Source organism: Cynocephalus volans, chromosome 11, assembly GCF_027409185.1.
Source record: "Cynocephalus volans isolate mCynVol1 chromosome 11, mCynVol1.pri, whole genome shotgun sequence".
Classification (NCBI taxonomy): domain Eukaryota; kingdom Metazoa; phylum Chordata; class Mammalia; order Dermoptera; family Cynocephalidae; genus Cynocephalus; species Cynocephalus volans.
The window spans coordinates 61,142,622-61,163,964 of record NC_084470.1 but is presented as its reverse complement, the minus strand read 5'-3'; the positions used below and the strand labels follow the sequence as shown (position 1 = coordinate 61,163,964).

The window sequence follows — 21,343 nt, the reverse complement described above, 5'->3', positions numbered from 1 at the left end:
GATGTGCAAATTGTGAATCTATACAATGAGAATAAAATAACAACGAGTTAGCATAATTTGCAAAGAAAAAATGAGAAGGAAGAAAGTTATAGGGCCAGAGTCATTAGTTTGTTAAAGGACTTTCTGGAGATGCTTTTGATTTCTAGTTCTTATACAATTCCTTTTACCTCTTTAGCTGATTTCTACCTCTACTGCTATTATATGTTCTATGCTGATGGGAGCAGCAAATATGCCACTTCTGAACTGCCCGGACTGGATGGTCAGTAGAGATGAAGAGGTCCAGACCTCCTAAGGAAGCCTCTATTCAGTTCCATTCTGCTACCAGGAACACTCCTGAGGAATAGAGTGAGAGCCTTCCTGGGAATCACAATTAGGCAGAGTGAGCTTGCTGTCCTGTGGTATTACTAGTTAACACACAGATCATTTTTTCTTTTAGCCTAGAGTGATTACTGTCCAGGAAAAGTGCAAGTTGACCTGCCTTTCATCTGAAATGTGGTTAGTCTGGGCTCTGTTGCGAGCAGACTGGATTTTTAAAGGAGCTATTAAACCCAGTTGACTCCTGCTGTGATACCAAGCTTGTTATTGCTCACTGGCTAAAGCAATTTCTCTAATAAGATGGGATCCCAAACATATCAAAGTGATCCTATGAACTTTCCCAACTGCTCACTGAGACTTATGGACACTAAACTTTAAGATGATATTGGAATTGGGGGATATCAGAGCTAGTCTTAGGTCTCAACTATAGCACCAGGGCTCATTCATCAGGACAGCTTTATGTAGGTCATCATAGAACAACAAATCTCTATGGATACAGTCTCCAGGTGCAGGTTGACTATTCTTGGAGCCCCTGGGTTGTGTTGAATAAATAAATAACAACTGCTCAACTGGTATCAGTAGGTCTATACTCAGCAATTCCTTCCACTTTGTTTATGTTGTAGTTCAGCCTTCCAGGGAATGGGTGGAAAGGAATGGCTATTGTCTTCCAGGGTCAGAGAACTGGCTGCCTAGAAGCATGGGAGAGGCTTTTCACAGCCAAACCCAATGCTTGGAAGCTCTCTCAGGGTCCCAGGAGCTTAGTGAACTGACTTCCAGGTTGTCTCAAACCAACAGTTCTCTATCCTGGCTGTATAGGCTACAGTGTATTCAGGAGAGAAAACCCCTATTTTAGATGACAAATCCCAAGAGGCCAGCCTACTATTGAGGGCAGGGCTGTACTGATGCCCTATTTGACAGAGAAGAGTTACAATGGAGGTTCCAGACACTGGAGGCAGAAGTTAAAAGGTACCTATGGACATTTTTAGACCCTGGTCAGTTCCTGAAGGAACTTGGCTGATTTGGTAGGAAAACCACCCTCACAAATTCCTGGTAGATACAGAATAATACAGCAAACTAAAACAGAGTCTGAAGTTGGCAGCCGGCGCAGTTAAATAAAGCCAAATGCCTTTTGCTGACTGGTCAGTCATTTGAAAAGAAGTATTCAGTAGAACAGGAAAAAACGAAAAATCAAAAAACAAAAAGAGTATACGTTTTAAGTGAATTATGTATAAAATATACAAGTTCTTGTGACCACTTGAATGAACTCACCCGAAGGAAGAAAGGAAACTTTCTGCCATAGAAGCCAACCCGAAAGAACTCAGGCTCCAGGCGTTGCTGCTCCATAATGTTGTCATAGTAGCTGGCCTCCATTTTCTGTAAATGAGAAAGGCAACTGCCCTCAGGTTGGCTTCACTACTGTTGCTGTTCAAAACAAGTTCTCCCAGGCCAAACTGGACACTGTCTTCTGGAAAGGGATCATGGCAATTCCACCTAGGTAGGAAGCAAGTGAACCCCTAGCCATGACCAGCTTCCTTCAAGGGAGATGCATCACAGAAGAGGAAGCCCTCCTTCTTCATCACCATCTGATGATGGGATGGGGACAGGCCTACCCATTGCAGCCCTGTGCAGCTGCTCTGAATGTCCTTCCCAGGGGGTGCCTAGCCCCATGGAGACCTGGGCTTCTTGCACTTGAGGGGCACACATTTAAACATGGACTTTTTCTGCCTAGGGATTTCTGGTTTTGACTGTTACTCACTACACCAGCTGACCCCTGACTAGAGTTGCTTGTGGCTGGCTACCAGCAACTCTCAGTACCACTTCGCATCAGTTCAACTGCATATGCTCTTGTTCGTCTATCATCTGACTAAAGATGCTAACAACCTAGTGAGGAAGGCTCAGTTGCCAGCATCACTGGTACTGGTTCCAATTTAGGAGAGTTTAAGCTTGGAAAGTTAACTAACAATGATGTCCAGCATTACCAACCTTGGTAAGTTTTTTAGTCTTGGCTGACCTGGCTTCACATTCAGAAAAAACTCACTGAATGTTTGATTGGGAAGATAGCTCTAATATATTCAATCAAGCCAGCTTGCTTGGGAGCAGTGGCCTTCAGAAACCATTCAAGAAGCTACTGCTAGAAGACCACATCCAAACTCCAATCTGGATCAGGGAACAGAGGAGAGTTAACCACAAGGATAAGGGTACAGGGAAGGGTAAGCTGAAACTGCTGACCTCTCTTTGCCAAAGAAGTCAGCAGCTGCCATGATTCAGAACCTAGCACCAGCAACCAGGAAACATTTGGTGCAGACCTTCAAAATCCATGGTGCATCTGACTTAATTTTTGAATATTTTGCTTCAAAAAGGGAGCAAAGACAAGGTGCTTAACAGTGACCAAAGTGTGGGAAGCTCTTATAAAGTTTTTAGATGTTTTTTAGAGGCATTCTTAAACAAAACTATTTCAGAAAAAGCTTCTTCATGAAGTTGAGCTGCTACTTTCTCTTTGAAACTCCCATCTTACCCTGCCTATGCTGGTTTCTCACTTCCCTGAGTACCAGTGATGCCTGGGGTCCAGATCATACGATCATTTGTCAGGTGTGTGTTTTGGTTCTCCAGTCAGCCTACAAGTGTCTTGAGGGCAGAAACCTTTGCCTCTGCTTCTCCTGTACTGCCCACAGCAGTAAACCAATGGTTTGGCCCACAGTGAATGTTCTCTCAGAAACTGATGTCAGGAAAGTCCTGGTACCTCCAGTCAAGGCTGGGGTGGGGGAAGGGGCAAAGCTCACCCGAATCCAGCTGAGGCTCTGATAATCGTAGAGGCTCTCGTACTGACATGCCAGCTCCCTGCACAGTGGAATCCCAAACTCCCAGCTCTGTGTCAGAAATAGGAACAGGGCTTCAGCACCTCGGACATCCTCAGAACGACTTAAACTCACATCGAACACATCAGAAGACACAAAAACAAAAGATCTCCTGCTAACTCTAACTCATATGTTACAAAGAACATGCCTCAAAATCAATTTGTGGAGCATGACACATAGCACTGTGGCTTTCTAGCTCAAGCACAGCTTTCAGGTCTCTGCTCAGATGTCTTCACCTCCAAGAGGCCTTCCCTACCTTGTCATGAACAGGCATTTTCCTGTCCATTTCTGTTCCACTACTCTAAATAAGATTATTTAAGCTCAGAAACAAGTACAAAAACCAAGAAGAAAGTGGCTACCTAAGGACTTGGTAGGAAGCCTGGCCATTTCCTTTATGGAAAGATTTGAACATTAAATTAGGCTTCAGATGACCCTTGCCTAGTCAGATCCCAGGCTGTTTCTATGGTGTGGCTTCTGCTATGGCAGAAGCCCATCTAACAGGCGCCTAAAGAATGCTGCAGTGGCCTTCATTAAGACGCAATATTGTGCATTTCTTTTTTTTTTTTTTCCTTTTTCTTTTACTGTAGTGTTTTCTCTCTTGGTTAGATTGGGAATCATCAGTTTACTTGATATTTCACCCAGGCTCCTCTCCCCAACTTCTAAATACTAATCAAAATGTTTTTATTATAGGAAATTTCAAGCATAAAGAAAAGTAAAGAGAAGAAGAATGAATCCCTAGGTAAGCATCATCCCATCTCAGCAATGACCAACTCATGGCCAATCTTATATCATTCACATCCCATCCACTTACTCCTCCTCATAGTTTTTGAAGCATCTCAGACATCATGTAATTTCACCAATAACTATTTCAGTATGAATCTTTAAACAATAAGGACTATATTTTTAAAAATACTATCTGAAATAGCTTTAGGGAAAAGAAAAACACTGTTTCATTTGGGATTGTGTTTCTCAAAAACAGCATTAATTATTTCTATCCTTTGAAGGAATTAATGCCATATGGATTGAAATTGCAGGACCAATTAAAGAGACTGAAACAAATCAAAGAGAATTTTAAATAGACCCTGACTCCTTGCTCCAATAAAATGCCTCTGCCTCAGTGAGCTAGAACATCTCTAGTATCCCCATATTGCAGCTTTCAAGGGGGCATACGTCATCCTCTTTCAAGCTCCAAGTGCTGCTTAGGCAGGTTTCAGCCAAGGACCCACAATAAGGTCTGCCTGGCAGGCAGCCCCATGGGAGCTGGCTAAGCAACAAGCTGTGTACAGACTTCTGGCCATTCTGCCAAGAGCTGTCCCATGAGAAACTGCTCATTTAGGTCATGATGTCCTCATGTGGGGCTAAAGGCACTCAAAAAAACAGGTCTTCTCCATTGGGATCAATGCTCATGTGTACTGCTGGCATCTCTGCCCTAATTTGTAATCCTGCTGCTTCAAGGCACTCCTCCCCCAATCATCTTCAGAGTGAGCCAAGACCAAGAGTTTTAAGACACTCTGCCAGCTTTGAAGGGAGAGGTGGAATACTGGTGGGTATGAGGGCTTTGAGGGCTGCCTCTGTATACAAGTAGGGCATGTACTAGAGAAAAATTTATCCCCATTTACATCTTTTCCTTGGTTTCCCTCCTTCAGGCAGGAGGCAAATCTAACTCTAAAACTCCGGACCAGTGTCTGAAATGCAATCACTTCTGCCAGCTCTTGCAGATGCATGCTATTACAAATCCTTGTCACCCCCCTACAGAGATGGCACACAAGTTACTCTGACTTAGGGCTTGCTCTAATCAAACAGCAAAGGAAGGGATGGGCCTGAGTCTTCAGTCTGGCAGTGTTTGTACCTCTGTTTACACATAACATACTAGAAGCAAGAGTCATTCCTTCAGAGAAGTGTGGGCTATGGTGAACTCTCAGGAGGGCCTAAGCTCACCCCCACAGAGAAGGCTGGTCTAGCGCTGATGATCTGTGTGCCCAATGAACAGACCAGAGGCCTCTGTCCAGCCTCCCTTTCTGTCTGCTCCCTCTGCCTGGGGGTGAAAGGCCAGCTCTCATCTTTATACTTCCCCTTCCTTCTCTCAGCTCTCATTCTGCCACACCTTGTTCCTTTGACCCTCTCTCCTGTCTGGCCTGGGAGAGCTGACCCCTTGTGGACCGGGCCCAGTCCACCTTGGAGAAGGTTCCTAGGTTAACCACCTCACTACTGAAGAGAATGGCCTAGAGCTAGGCTATGAACACGAGTCCTCCTGTGTACCCAGGAAATGAATATGGGACCAATGGAGATTGGGTTATCCATTTAAGGCAGATAGGAGAGATGCTGGCAGTGTGTAAAAGTAAAGTCAGGAGGGGTCTGGCCTGTGAGGCAGAATATGCTAGCAGTGCTGAGGGCTAGAACCCCTTTACCTGCCCTTTCCTCTAAGTCTTTTCCTTTTCTGCCCTCCTCTTGTTGCCAAGGTGATTTTATTCCTGGTATCAAGCCTCCCTGCCCTGCCCCACCCCACAGGAGCATTTTTCCTGCAGCAGCCAGGTTTTGTGGAGGCATTAGAAAAACCCTGAATGCTTTCAAAAAGAATTACTTAGCCTTACCTACCGGTTCCATTAGGAGCTGAGGCACAGGAACAGAGCAGGTGGACCTTCTGTATGAGTCTAAAAGAGTGCATCTGATAAATGTGCCTTGGAGAATGAGCTCATGAAAGGGCTCACTAAGTGGTGTGTACTCAGCACAGACCTGCTCCTCCAGCAATTCCAAGCAAAGGCAGGGTTGCTGCAAGGAGTGGGGAGATCACTGAGAAGGTGATGTGGAGCCCCCAAGTAATTCTCCCCTTCCTGCCTGAAGTGGATTAAATTATGTCCCCCCAAAACTTATTGAAGCTTGAATTGTGTTCCCAAGTTTTATGTATTAGAAACTTAGTCCTCACTGTGACTGTTAAAAGGGTGGGAAATCCTATTATGGTAACTGAAAGGTGGAGCCTTAAAGAGGTGATTGGATTGTAGGACTGCAGTAGTGAATGGATTAAAAACGGTGGTCAAGGGTGTGGTTCTGAGGACTTAAAAGAGGAGAGTCTGTCTTTCTCTCTGCTCTCTCTGCTTCCACCATCTTGCAATGTGAGACCCCTGGGTCACTGTCACCACCACCAGATGGACTTTGGACTTCCCAGCCTCAGAAACTGTAAGCAAAAAATTTTGTTTTCTTTATAAATCACCCAGTTCTGTAGTATTTTATTATAAGCAACATAAACAGACTAATACACTGCCCATCTACAATACTCAGGCAGGTTTTACTTTTCACTCCCTAGTACATATTAAGGTTTAATACTGCTTTTCTATGTACTCCTATAGTGTGGGATGAAGAGGGGGCTATTAATGCTCACACATCCCACCAAAGTAAGCTCAATCAGAATAGGATAACTCTGTACCGCTATGCCCATAGAAAGGAAAGAGGAAAATTAATACACTCAAAGCACTCACGTACATTCACACCATGCTTATGCCGTTCCTTCCAAGCTGAGAGGGCTTGCTGGACATGTGGATGAGTCAGCTCCAGGTCAACTGGGTGCCAGGAAGACAAGCCCAAAACTATGCCAGGGAAGGACCCTAAGCCTGGCTCTGGACCAGCAAGGGGAAGAGGCTTGGGGCCAGCATTGTAGATGAGTCACATAGGCTGTATAAGACCTGAGCATTGGCCTCCCTTCTGGGCTAGGTTACAAAAGAGCTTCTGCAGTTTTGCAAAGGTTCTTGCTTACCAGTGCATTCTCTCCATGGGAAGATGTTTTCTGAGTGAATATTTCTGACAAACACAGAAGTCTTCTATGTTATGTAAAACTGAAGAACATTTTATGATTTATGGGCAAAAGCCATTAATGTTTAAGTCTTTCTTTTTGATGATGAAAAAAACTCATTTTAAAAAACCAATTTCCTGGCTGGCCAGTTAGTTCACATGGGAGAGCATGGTACTGATAGCACCCAGGTCAAAGGTAAGGGCCAGCCAAAGAAACAACGAACAAATGAACAAACAAAAAACAAACAAAAACCAATTTCCATTCATCTGAGTCAGGGGCTCAGCCACTACAGTTCCCTGAATGATCCTATTTTAGCTTTTAAAATGTGATCAAAGCTGAGTAATTACAGAAGGGCTTCAACAAGTTACACACCCCCAGACTTCCCAGTGCATGAGCCACACCCAACAGTAGGTGGGCAGAGGGCCCCAGGAAGAACACTCTCAGAGATGGGAGCAAGATGACTTGGAAGCACCAAGGAAACCTGAAAAATCACTGACAATGCTGCTGATCCCAGAGTGGTGAGTTTGATGGAGAATGACCCCAATATGAGAGAAGCCCAGGCTGTGCTATAGGGAAGGAAAATCCAAGACAAGAACATGTACCAGTAACAGGCAGTATAGGCCTCTGCTGGCTATGGTTAAAACCCATTCATTTTACTGCTCACATTTTCTATGGCAGCAGATTAGAAAGCCATATCAATTCTTTAAGTAAATCTAATAAATACAAATGGGGTTCCAGAAGCCTCTGCTGTAGGAACACTAGCATTTATAGATGTATAAAGCTGGTATATGGGGTTGTCTCTTACATTCCAATCTGGAATCAGCTTCCAAGCCACAGAATTAAGCTGCTCTGAGGAAAAAAATCATGCTGCCTCCAAATGTGATGTACATATATGGGCACACACCCATGACAACCACCTTCTGCAGCTGCTCCTAACTCCAAAGTGTCAAGATGACATGCATTACGCCAGAAGCTGAGGGGCTGAGAGGCTTTCCTAATAACACCTACCTTGCCTTTGTTGAAGTAGTGGATGATCTTCCGGCACAGTCCCTCTTTCCGCTGCCACTCTGTCTGCGATGGGTAGTGGAGGAATTCCCGCAGCGGCCGGTCCTCCCACTGCAGCAGCTCACAGTAAAGGAGCAAGGTGAAAGCAGCCTCTGTGGGGATAGGCAGCATGGAGATCCAGGGGCCTGCCCTCAGGGGCCCAGGAGCAGCCTGGTGCCAGGGAACTGTGCTGAGCAGAATGCCAGGGCAAGGCATATGCAGTCCCGGTCAGGGACACTGAATACAAAAGATGAGACTGCGGCCTGCCCAGCAAGCCAATATCCCTCATCCACAGCATGAAGGAGCCAAAGATCCTGGTAGACACTTTCCTCCCATGGCCTGGTCACCTGTTCTGGGCTCCAGATAAAGAATAAAGAATGGCTCAGCTACCTGAGAATCTGCGCACAGGTTGTGTTGCTTTGGGAGACACTGACACATCACAGAGAGCTCTTCATTCCTTTCTGCTCAACTGACTAGCTTTCTTTTTTTTTTTTTTTTTTGTTTTTTTTGGGTCTTTTTGTGACTGGTAAGGGGATCGCAACCCTTGGTGTGGTGTCGCCTGCACCGCGCTCAGCCAGTGAGCGCACCGGCCATTCCTATATAGGATCCGAACCCACGGCGGGAGCGCTGCTGCGCTTCCAAGTGCTGCACTCTCCCGAGTGCACCACGGGGTCGGCCCACTAGTTTTCTTTCTAATCTTAGAACTGGCTCTTAGGGGTAAGCATCAACTAAGGCTTCCTTTAGTCCTCCCTAAGCAAGGCTTAATGCCTCCAGTTCCATTTTCTTCCCTCAGCATGGCCATGGCAATGACCCTTTCCCCTCATCTCTACTGTTTCTAAAAGGACCAAAGAGAAGGAGTGTGAATTGTAGTAACTGTGTGTGGACCTGGAGCTAGAGACTCCATTCCTGGCAGTACCTAAATTGATACTAGACACAGAATGGAGGACTGCCAACATTTACTCTATGTGTGGAACAATTAGAGAGGGTTATATAAAACAAAAGCAGCTAAAAACCGTGGCTTCCTAAACTCCAAGGATGAGTCACACTGAATTATAGCCACTGATCAGAGTCCTCATTACACAGTCTTCTCTTCTTCTATTTGCTCATTTTTAGTGGCCATCTCCTACTGACAAATTATTTAGTTCTACCTCATGCTTAGCTTTGAAGGCCCTACTCAAACCTATTCCCCAGGACTATGAAGAATCTCATTTCTAATCATTTTGTGACCTACTTCCAGTTTCAGCCAAACCCACTGGCCTGTGACCACTCTCTAGGCTCCTCTTCATCCTCGTCTTTCTACCTGTGCCCTTGCCACTTGAACCTCCTGCTCAGGGATGCACATGCTTCCTCACAGGATCTGGGAGGCCCTTTCTCTCTGGGGATAAGCCCTGTGGCACTCAGGGCCTTCCTTTGGTGCTCAGGAAATCATGTGAAATCTTTTATTTCCCTGCTTGTATTCTTTTCAGATGTCATTCCTGGAGTCACCAGAGACAAGACGTAACATCTTCTGTCTGTCTGTCCTAATCTCTGAACTAGCCTCTCAGTCATGGCCCAGTCTTCTAGGAATTTAGCAAATGCCTCTACTGATACATGGAATATATCGAAGTCTTTCTCTTTACTGTCCTCTCAGAGGGTTGCTGGGATCATGGGTGGAAGTGGATGCAGAGAATGGCAGCCTCAGCCCAGTCATTTTAGATTTAATTCTTGCCAAGATGTACTATCAGAAAAGGTGGCATCTATTCCAAATACTCTAACATCTAGAGATAAAGAAGGAGGATTATTTGTTTCTACAAATCCATCTAATTCTAATAGTTTGCAGACAAGAATAGCTTGAATTTCCTGGTCTGTCATACAAATTCGAGTCCTATGACCTAAAGGTTAAGATGTAGTTGCTGGTCACCAAAGCAGAGAAGACAGCTATTTTGGGGGAAATATGGTACAAGGTGACCAGACAGAACACACATGCATGCACACACCATCCTGATTCAGAATGGCTCTTAGTAAACAGAGTGTGATAGGCACCCTGAAATGCTTGAAAATTTGCTCTTGTTAGAAAAGATCTTAGTAATGTATTAAATTATAGATACAAGGAAAGGGTCTCTGTCTGGCCTGTCAGGAAGTCAGATGAACACTCTCCATACGCTCCACTGGGAGCTCAATGTGGGGCTGCTGTGCAGTTGCAGGGAAAGAGCCTAGACTGCAAGGCAGGTCTGTAGTGAACTCTGGAAGTCCCACAGTTAGGGGAATATTCATTCCTTTGTTATGGCCCTGCCTTAGATTGAGTGTTCCCCCAAAACTTGACTCCCACTGTGACAGTGCTAAGAGGGTGGGAAATCCTATTATGGTAATTGAAAGGTGGGGCCTTGAAGACATGATGAGATTGCAGGACCATGCCATAATGAATAGATTAAAAATGGTGGTCCTAGGCATGGTTCCAAGGGCTTTAAAAAGAAAGTGAATGAGATTAGGCTCTCTTGCTCTCTCTGCTCTGCCATTTCAGCAATGCGATATCCTGCCATCACTGTCACCACCACCAAGACTTTTCACCAGCTATGCTCCCTGGACTTTGGACTTCCCAGCCTCAGAAACTGTAAGCAACAAATTTCATTTTCTTTATAAATCACCCAGTTTCAGATATTTTGTTATAAGCAACAGAAATGAACTAATACAGAAAATTAGTACTACAGAAGTGGTGTTGCTTATAACAAGTACTTGAAAATATGGAAATGGCTTTGGAACTGGGTGTTGAGATGCTGGAAGAATTTAGAGGAGCAGGCTAGAAAAAGCCTAGATGCTGGTGAAAGTTTAGAAGACAAGAAAATCAGGGAAAGTTTGGAATGTTTTAGAGACTGGTTAAATGGTGGTGACCAGAATGCTTATGGAAATATGGACTGTAAAGACCATTCTAAGGAGGTCTCAGATGTAAATGAGAAGGGACTTATTTGAAACTGGGGCAAAGCCCACCCTTGCTATGAACTGGCAAGGAACTTGGCTGCATTAGGTCCGTGCCCTAGGACTTTGTGGAAGCTGGAACTTAACTGTGAACCAGAGTATTTGGTGGAAGAAATTTCTAAGCAGCAAAACATTCAGGAAGTTGCGTGGCTACTTCTAATAGCGTACACTGATTTATGGCAGCAAAGGCATGACATAAAGCCAGAATTTAAAAGGGAAGCACAGTGTAAATATTTGGAAAACTTACAGCCTGGCCATGTGGTAGAGAAGCAGAGCATTTTCACGAGAAAAATGCAATGGTACTAAGAAGATTAGTACAAAAGAAAGGGATTATCAAGAGAAGAGGAAAGGGACCCCTGAAGGCATTGCAGAAGCCTTTGGGGCCAACCCTTCTGTTAGAGGCCCAATGGCCTAGGGAGACAGATGGTCTCAGGGAACAGGTCTGAAGGGTTCTCCAGGGCCACCTCAAGTTGCTGGTCCCCATACCAGCACTGTGGCTGCTCTGGCTGCTCCAGCCATGGCTAAATTGACTCCAGGTGTGGCTGGACCCACAGCTTTGGAAAATACAAGCCAGAAGCTTTGGTGGCATCCACATGATGTTAAGTTTGCTGGTGTGCAGAATGGCAGAGCTGTGGAGGCTTGGGAGCCTCCACCCTGACTTCAAAGGATGTACAGAAAACTCTGGGGGCCCAGGAAGAGATCTGTCACATGGCGGAGTCACTGCAGACAGCCTTCGCTGGAGCAATGCTGAGAGGAAACGTGGGGTTGGAGCTGCAGCAGAAAAACCCCATCAGCGCCATGACTAGTGGAGCCATGAGAGGGGAACTTCCATGGAGACACCATACCTATGGAGCTACCAGAGTGAAACAGCCTGGGGGAACTGAAGTGTGGCCTGAGACCAGGAAAGCCATAGAAGCGGAGCTGCCTGAGGACTTGGGGATCCAACTCCCACACCAGCATGCAAAGGATGTTGAACATGTAGTCAAGCAACGTGATTCTCCAGCTCTGAGATTTAACACCTGCCCTGCTGAGTTTTGGACTTGTTTGGGACCTGTTACCCTTTCTTTTGGCCCTTCTCTCCCTTTTTGAATGGGAATATGTACCCTCTGCTTGTCCCACCATTGTATTTTGGAAGTAGATAACTTATTTGAATTCAGAGATGGGATTTTGGACTTTTGAGCTGAAACAAGTTAAGACTTCGGGAATAGAATGAATGTATGTGTGTGTGAAAAACTCAGGACGTTTATGGGGGCCAGGGTGAAATGCCTTAGATTGAGTGTCCCCACAAAGCTTGACTCCTACTGTGACAGTGTTAAGATGGTAGGAAATCCTATTATGGTAATTGAAAGGTGGGGCCTTAAAGACATGATTAGATTACAGGACCATGCCATAATGAATGGATTAAAAATGGTGGTCAAAGGCATGGTTATAAGGGCTTTAAAAAGAAAGTGAACGAAGAGGTTAGGCTCTCTTGCTCTCTCTGCCATTTCAGCAACGTGATACGCTGCCATCACTCTCGCCACCACCAAGACCGTCACCAGCTATGTTCCCTGGACTTTGGACTTCCCAGTCTAAGAAACTGTAAGCAATAAATTTCATTTTCTTTATGAATCACCCAGTTCCAGGTAATTTTGTTATAAACAACAGAAATGGACTAATACAGGCCTCACTTAGCTCCAGCTCTGAAGGTCCTAAGAAAGGTGCTGTTCATGAGAAGTGACAGTGAGCTCAGGATGATATGAACCTGGTGTACAAGAATTTGGAGGTCACCCCTGATGCTTCAGAGGGGTGGATAGGAAGGAAGGAGAGTGGAACAGCCTCAGACAGTGGAGGACATGGCATGAGGACACAGTGGAAGTTCCACCTCTCCACCACGTGCCTCAAAGGAGTGGAGGGAAAGGAGTAAGGTAAAGGGACAGCATGGGCCCCAACACTCTGGTGAGATCTGGAAGGCACCATCTCAGAGCGTTTCTCTGCCAGCTGTACATATCCCTCCAGTCCCTCACGAGCAGGCATGGCTCTCCATTCTCCCCTCTCACCTGTATAGTTTTCAGCCTGCAAGTGCATGTCACAAAGCTTATGGATGTAGCGAATATACATCTCTTCTTTGTTAATCTCAGATTTGTAAAAGTTCTGTAAGAGAAAGAAAGAAATACATAAATATGAGAGAGTCTACCACCTGTAGAGGCCATACTTGAGCTCCTGGCAGCTGGCCAAAGAGCTGGATATGCTAGGAGAGTAGTGTGGGGTGACAGGTCCTGGAGGTGGACAGCAACAAAAACAGAAAGGACCAGGGAGTGAAACCACTGGCAGGTCTGTGCCCTGAGTAGTGTGAAAGAGGAAGAGCACCAGGGCAGATTGGGGATCAGGGCAGATGGCAAATCAGGTGTGTCAGGGTTGGTGAGACCTTGCCAAGAGGCCAGGCTAGAGCTTTGCCCAAAGAGAAACTCATTTTATTTCTTTCCCAAGTGGGCAAGTATCTGGTGAGGTGCAGGTCTCCAAGATACCAGTAACAGAGTTGATATCCTAACTCAAACCATTAGGCCTACAGCCATGTACTACAGAAAGGCCAAGACAATCACAATGCAGGACAGAAACCATCCCACTAGGCAGACAGAAGGAAGAGCCCATGTCCTCTCACCATCAGGTTAACAGTGCAGCCAATCTTCTTATTCTCTGTTTCCTCTCCTTTCATGCAGTCCCTGGAAGGGAGAGCACAGATGAGTACCCATGATAGGAAGCAGTGCCTCTGGGACAAAACACAGAACTGCAGTATTAGTGGGGCACTAGTATGACCAAACCCCAGATTAGGATGCCCTCCAACAGGAACTACTTCCACAGATGAGGACTATACTGTGAGCTCCCTCCAAGCTTTGGACCCACTCTTAGGGCTCAAAGATCTCTGTACAACTGAGCTCCTTGTTCTCGTGGCAGAGTGGAGAGCCCACATGCTACACCAGGGCATTAAATGGCACCCACTAGTGTCCTCAGCAAAAACGATATGTCAGTAAAGCAAAAGGCCAAATCATCAAGTTCCCAAAAAGGGAGGCACAGAGGTCTCTTTAAAGGGCACATTTCATCTGGTGGGACAGTGATGAATAAAAGCCAAGACTCTTCACTCCAGGTACTTAGTTTCAAGAACCTGTAGTCAGAGCAACCACAGCATGGCTGACATGCTCATCATCTAATTGACATTCCTCCCTATGGTCTCTTCCAGAGGTCTCTTCCTCTGGAAACATCTCTCATCAGAAGCAGCAGGTCTGATGCTTCTTTCTCATTCAGAGGCAGCTTCAGCCAGGGCAGAGCTACATTCATACCTAGCAGGGTCTGGGTATAGGAGGGGTCAGAGATGGCCTCTCCTCAGAGAATAGGAACACTGAGAATGGATCCTTCCCAAGCGAGACAAGGGGCTGGTCAAAGCCAAGCTCCTCTTGGAAGGAGCAGAGGCACAGCACAAGTAGATGAAGGTGAATGAGAACCAGACTGATAAATACAGCAAGAAGTATCCTGTACACACAGCCAGCCAGAGTCCTGCTATGTCTCCTTCCACAGCACCCCACATTGCTTAGAAGATCTAGTTCCTTGTGCGGCGGTGTGTTGGCAGCTCTGCAGAAAAGCTGCAGGAGGAGATTTATATTTATATGAACCTCTAGGGTCAGGATGGAGAGTGTGTCTTGGCTTTGCTCACTGACAGACACAGGGTCCAGTGAGGAGCAGCAGAACTGGGAGTAAGGAGCCTAGGCCAAGTCACTGAGCCTCTGGATGGTCATTTGACAAACGCAGTTATCCCCACCTTCCCAGCACACACAGAGAGAACTCTGAGGTGACTTCTTTGAAAGAAAGGGATACTGAAAATCCATACCACTCTCATGGTATTGTGCAAAGCCAAATATCCTTCTTCCTGTGAAGGTCAACTGTTAAAGTTGACAGCTCTGTAGGGTTTGGAACCAAGGCCCTCCTTTCTGGGGTTTGCCCTATCAGCACATTTACCCCACAAGGCATTTGGTTCGTATGTTGCCAGACATGAGGGTCCTAAACATTTCTCTGCAAAACCTGCCCTTAAGTACTAGCAGGGCCAGGAAACTGTTGTGACTTTTCAAGAGGAGTGAGCCTTAGGGCCAGATGGCCAACTTGTTCCAAGCAATCCCCAAAGTGGCAGGAGGCATCTGTCTCCCCAGTAAGTTGGCCCCATGGAGGGCAGCAAGATCTTACCTACCCACTTTTGCATTTAGTGGTTTGTATTTTCTATAAAGTGTCTGAAATGCTTACCAGGCATCACTTCCTGTTTGGCTATACCAGAACTAAACAGAAAAGAAGTGGCCTCAACATTGTGATGTCAGGGCGTTCCTACACACCTTTGTGCTTCATGACTGCCTCTCCCATGCACTGATAACAGCAGGCTCTTCTCTGTAGCTAGTCAACTTGGAGGTTGGAGGTACAGGGTATGAGTACTGGGGACTGGCAGAAGATAGAGCTGGAGAGGTGGGCAAAGAGAAGTTCACGAAGGGCCTTTGATGCCATGTGAAAGACTTTGGACTTTGTTTTGCAGGTACTACCAATGAGAAATGGAGAATGAAACTGGTTTTGGACATGAGTTGGAGGTGATTGTAGAAGGTAGCTAAAGAACTCTAACAGGCAGCTAGAACAAGGCCTTGGAAACTAAGAAATTAATTTCTGCTTTTTCTGGTAGGCTATAGACAATAAGGCTAACCTTTAGTAAATGTTGTAGTGAGGGGGTGGTACAGGCTTTGTTCATCTCTCTTTCCTAATGGCAGGCACAGGACAGGGTGGGGATCTGGAATGAACATGGGACTTTCCTGTCTTAAAAGGGGCCCCCAAAAGGCCAGGTTTGACCTGTAAGGCCCAGGGAATATGGGCTAAAGCTCACATAAGCACAGCTGTGCTGCAGAAAAAGGAGATGCTCAAGACATGAACACATTTCTCAGGAATTCCATTTTCATATCTAGGCCAGTGCATTGGACATCTGAGTCTTCTGCATATCAGTACCTTCTACTTCAGTAACAACTGGACCTGATCTAAACTGCCTCATTTCCTGATCGAAGGGCTGAAAATGCTCCCCCTTGGCATCTGCACATCTTGTAACACAGCGGAGACAACTATTGCTTGGAGCAGGGTTTCATTTCTTTATCATTCTTCCTTATTCCTTACCATCTTCCTCCAGACTCCCAAAAGACACTCTTAGCCATTTCCTAAACCCTGCTGACGGAATAATTAAGGCTGCAGTGTTAGTTTCATTGTCACTTTGTACTAATTCAAAAGCCATGATATGACTGGGAACGCAAGCTTTCATGAAAAAAACTCTAATTCCACATGAACTCTCACAAACTGAACATAACATGAAGATATCCAAGCTTAGAAGCTATTTCCTCTGATCTGCTCATGGCCAGGACTAGGGGACAGAAATAAATAGACTTTAGGCAAAGAATGTAGGCATGGAAAAGTGGGGTCCCCAGTCCCTGGAAAAGCCAACTGAAAGTCCTCCTGGGTCACACCAGGTGACATTTCCCTGCTCATCTGCTATATGACTCAGAGGGAGGTCTGCACTAAGGACCTACAGCTGTTTTCCCCCTTGCTGTGCCCATTCTTCCGAGCCTTGGCCTTTCAGGATTGAAAGCCAGGTATCTGTATGTCTCTGAAATGCCTCCTGGGTGCATGTGCTCACACCTTATGGGGGTGGGGGGATCCCAGGAAGCCCTCCCCAGCCTCCCGCTGGGAGAAGGCTCACTTTCTCTCTCTCCTTGGTCATTAGATTCCTAATGACTGGTGATGGCACCTAACACCAGAACAGTCCTCTCCATGAAGTACACATGATCTCAGTTTTAAGATCAGGAGAATGCTCTTGCTGGAGAGAGTAACCTGACCATACAGAAGAGGTATGGTAGGTGCCTGAGAAGATACCTGTAGTCAAGAAGGCGTTCCATGAGGCGGGTGACAGAGGTCACAAAGGAAATGCCGGTCTCGCGCCACGTTTCCTGTTCAACCTTCTCCAGCAAGCTATTGATGGAGGGATGGGGAAGCAAACACAATTAATGAGCCTTCCCTGAACACAAAAGTGAGGTCGGAGAGCCCATGGGGGCTGTGATAGGCCTGGAGACGGCAGACTTACCACACTGCAGTCTTACCTGGGGTAGGGCCCAAACAGCTGGGTTCTACTCCATGCAGCAGAAAGCAAAGACAAGGAGGTTACTGAACTGGCAGCAACAAATAAACACATCTCCCATTTCTCTGTTTAAGTTCCTAAGGATGCCATCGAGGTGGAGGTGAGGTAGGCGGTACAAAGTCCCAGCCCCCTTAGGCACACACTATGTGGTCTGTTCAGAAGGAGTAGCTGAGTAAGAGCCCAGTGAGGGATAAGTCTGGCTTTGCCAATTGGCTGACTGCCTCTATCACTACCCAGAGCCATCCTCAGCAAACACACAAACCAACCTCCTCATGTAAACCAAGGGAAGGATTCCCACCAGCCTCAGGGGCCCAGCATGAAGGACAGTGTGCAAGTCCAGGAGCTACCCTTGGTCAGCCCCACTGTACAGTGATGTGCCAGAGCCGAGAATTAAATGCCCAGTTCCTTTTCTTACTTGACAGCCCCATGCTCCTGACACATCAAGGCAGCCTCTGGCTTCTCCAAAAAGCCTGGCTTCTGAGATCCTCTGCCATCCCACATGATGATCCTCTGCCATCCCCTGTCTCTTCTAGGGGACAATGACCTGAACTCTTTCTGCTTGCTCCAGGAACGAGCCCAGGTCCAGGCCTCATGCCACACAACTCTATTCCTGATTCCTATCCACACTGTCCCTTGCTCTCTAAGGTCATGAGAGTCACCTGGAGTGGGGGCCCAGCACTAGGGAATCAAATCCACAGCCTGGCTGCTGTTAATGCTAATGATATGATGACCATCTTCATGCACGGAGCTTCTTGCCTAGACTGGAGCTTCTGGTAAAGAGAGGTTTCCCATGTGACCTATGTTGTTAGAGAAGGCAAGACCATTGACTCTGGCCTCTGAGCTGTATGGATAAAGCCACCGTACCAGCATTTCTCAAACTGTGTTCTACAGAGTTCTGCTGTCCTGGAGGACTGGGAGCACTGTTCTTTGAGTACATAAGTGTGTGAAATGCTGGTCACTACATCCTTCTTTTTGGAGATTTTCCATACCCTTTTGCACATGAAAGGGCTTTGAGAAGTCCTATAATAAAGAGGCTCGTTCAATTTTGTTTAGTTGAATCTTTTCTAACTAAATAGCCCATGATTTATTTTTATTTCAGCATACCTACAAACATTTTCCCAAAACAAAAATTGGGAAGTGCTGCTCCATGTTATCAGTGGCTCTCAGTTCTCAGACTGATTTTAAAAGAGTTCATGAACACTATTTGGCCAGGTAATTAGTAATTGTGAGTTATTTCTGTACTTTTTCCTTTGTAATAAAGTCATTTGTTAGGGACCAAGGAAGAGATTTCTCTGCATTGTTTCCACAATTAGAAAAGTTTCAGTTAAAAGAGAATTACTTAAAGTATAGATTCATTTCCACAAATTATAATTATTTAAATTTCAAATAAATTCACATTTTATCTCATACCTCAAGGAACAAAACGGGCATGGTATAGCAGAAAGATTCCCCTCTTCTGAAACTGGAAGATCTGGGTTCTCCTTCCAGTGCTGCCTCTTACTGGTCACGCAACTGGGGGCATGCTAACACTTCCCTGAGCCTAGTTTCATCACCTTTAAAGTGGGAAGAAAGATAATATCTGTCCTGCCCACCTTGCAGTTGTGTTGTGTGGATCAAATAAGGCAAGAAATGTCAATATATTTTGTACACTGTAAAGTTCTAAGCAAACTTACAGTATTATTACTGGAATAATACATTAGAAGTTTATCTTCAAAATGGCACTAAAACAAAGAAAATTTCAAAGCTTGAAATGATGAATGAGATGGGAGGATACTCTGGAGTTGTAAATGTCTTCAGATTTCATTTTTTAGGAAGATAAAATAGCATCACCATCTACCTGGGAGGGCCATGTGTAGTTCCCCATAATCCCTCTTTTGGTCTTACACTGTGGCAAGTCCTTTAATGTCTTTTGGCCTCCATCAACTCAAGACAAGCCATAGCATGCTGAACCTGGGAGAACCTTGACATCACTCAGTACAACCACCTCATTTCACAAACAGGGAAACCGGCCCGGAGCGGGGATATGACTTGTTCAAGAGCCCACTGCAGTGTTTTTCAAGCTCACCATACTGTCTTATAAAACAAGGCAAAGAGGAGCCCCTCTTTCAGAAGAGGATTTATTTATTTTTCCCCACAGAAATGCCAGCATTGAGCCCTAATCTGATTGAGTCCACGTGAGCTGTGTGCCCAGCTGGATGAAGTGCATGCTAGGAAGACATATGATGATCTTTTTCTTGTCAGCAAATCTAAGAGCTCCAAGTTATTATCTGTCTCTATCTCTTCAGTTAGCTATGGCGATCCCTGAGAAAGCTTGCTTTCTTGATGACAGAAAGTAAGCATTGCTACCTCCAGGAACAATCTGGGTCTCTCTGGATACCCAACCTCTGAAGCCTGCTAAGTGCAGGTTTCACCTCCACCCTTCATTGGTCTGCTGCACCCCCTCCCTGAGTGTGGGGTGCCTGGGACTGGACCAGCTTACAGCAAGCCGAAGAGCTCCCTGTAGCTCTCATCGCCTTTCCCTTCTGAAACCATGCTGTCCAGCTTGTCAATCAGCTCCGCCTCCACCTAGAAGGAAGCAGAAACTTCATTAACCTGAGCCAATCTCAGAGGAAGAATGGGAAATTCTTCCCTGCTTCCTAACTTTGTCCTTGCTCCAAAGAAATACCAGGGAAGATAGGATCTCATGTATAGCACAAGAAACCACATTGTCTTCCCTAAACAGGAAGGCCTCCTACCCTAGTGGTTTAAATAAGAGGTGGGACTTAAAAACTAGTCAGCCAATCAAAAAGGAAGCTTGCTTGGGGTGGCTGGTCCTTATTCTAATGGCTGGCATTAGTTGAGGATGACTCAGACATGAGTATTTCCTTCAGAGATTCTCCTTCAGGATGACAGACTCCACTGTTTGTACTCACAGGACCTAAAGCCCTTGGGGCAGATGCCACTGCCCCATCACCGAGTCCACTGAATTTGTTATTGAATACCTAAACCATGAAGAGCGATACTACATTTGTTTCTACCCCACAGATCTGCAAGGGCCAGCCACTTTTCTTTTCTTTTTTTTTTTTTTTTAAAAAGATGACCGGTAAGGGGATCTCAACCCTTGCCTTGGTGTTGTCAACACCACGCTCAGCCAGTGAGACAATCGGCCATCCCTATATAGGATCCGAACCCATGGCCTTGGTGTTATCAGCACCGCACTCTCCCGAGTGAGCCACGGGCCGGCCCGGGTCAGCCACTTTTCTGACAGGCCTCACTGGACTTACTCTGAAGTAAGAAATTAGTTGTAAGAAATATGACATAAAATCTTTTAAGCCCTTCATTAGCCGTTAAAATGTGTTACTGTGGTATGACATATAGATATTTCATATAAACAACAAGAACAACAAAAAACAGCATGGCTGCATTTAATAATGTGCTATAAAAGAAGCCTTTACTAACTCCACATAGGCCCAAAGAATCCCAAAAAGAAGTAATAAAAAAACCTGGATTATTAAATTCATTGAAGGCAATTAGGGCCTCTGAAGTCCTATCAGCAGAAAATGAGGATGGATGAATAAATACGGCCTTTTTAAAAAGTGGTCTGCTACATGGCCAGGACAGGGACTATTGTACATTTATCATCAGGCTTGATGACTCAGTTGCTTGAATATATATTTCAGAGAAAATAGAAAGTCTGAGACCTGGGGTCCTTAGGGATCAATGCCATCCTCTCTGTGCAGAGAAGAGGCATTAGCAGGGATTTGCCTGGGGTCATGTAAAGTCAGGTAGAGCTTGGTCTAGAAGCAAAGGTGTCTTACAGAGCTTGCCTTGCCTCACTGTGTCAACCAGCTGGTAACAAGCCTCCTAAGAGAAGAGCCTGATGACAACAAGGGATTTCTCTTCACATGTAGAGGTACAGGTAGATTGTGCTTTCCAGAACAGAGCAAAAGGTGGGGAGGGGACCTGGAGCAGCAGAGAGTAAAATAGCATAAACAGGGGTGTAGCAGTCCACTGAAGTCTAATGGGTTCTCAAAAATAGGTCCCTGGGAGCAGCAGCCTCACCAGAGATCTTGTTAGAAATCCAGATTCGCAGCTTCTCACAGCCTGTTAAATCAGAAACTTGGGGTGGGGGAAGGGTAAAACACAATTTGTTCTGAAGCCTATTCAAGTGTTAGAACTTTTGTATTAGGCAAAGGAGCTGGTGAAAGGATATGGAGACATTACTTCATATCT

The 21,343-nt window shown here is 45.6% G+C and overlaps 1 protein-coding gene across 1 annotated transcript in view; it reads right to left on the bottom strand.

The window, feature by feature from the left end:
- The window catches only part of DOCK3 (dedicator of cytokinesis 3), a 390,304-nt gene that overhangs the window by 22,651 nt on the left and 346,310 nt on the right, over positions 1 to 21,343 (bottom strand). Inside the window, exons 33-40 of the mRNA XM_063113398.1 lie at positions 19,611 to 19,696; positions 17,094 to 17,120; positions 16,870 to 16,965; positions 13,592 to 13,652; positions 12,990 to 13,083; positions 7,963 to 8,111; positions 3,096 to 3,182; positions 1,585 to 1,689 (exon numbers count right to left, since the gene is read on the bottom strand). Coding sequence (XP_062969468.1) covers positions 1,585 to 1,689; positions 3,096 to 3,182; positions 7,963 to 8,111; positions 12,990 to 13,083; positions 13,592 to 13,652; positions 16,870 to 16,965; positions 17,094 to 17,120; positions 19,611 to 19,696 — 705 coding nt within the window. The remainder of the gene's footprint in view (positions 1 to 1,584; positions 1,690 to 3,095; positions 3,183 to 7,962; positions 8,112 to 12,989; positions 13,084 to 13,591; positions 13,653 to 16,869; positions 16,966 to 17,093; positions 17,121 to 19,610; positions 19,697 to 21,343) is intronic.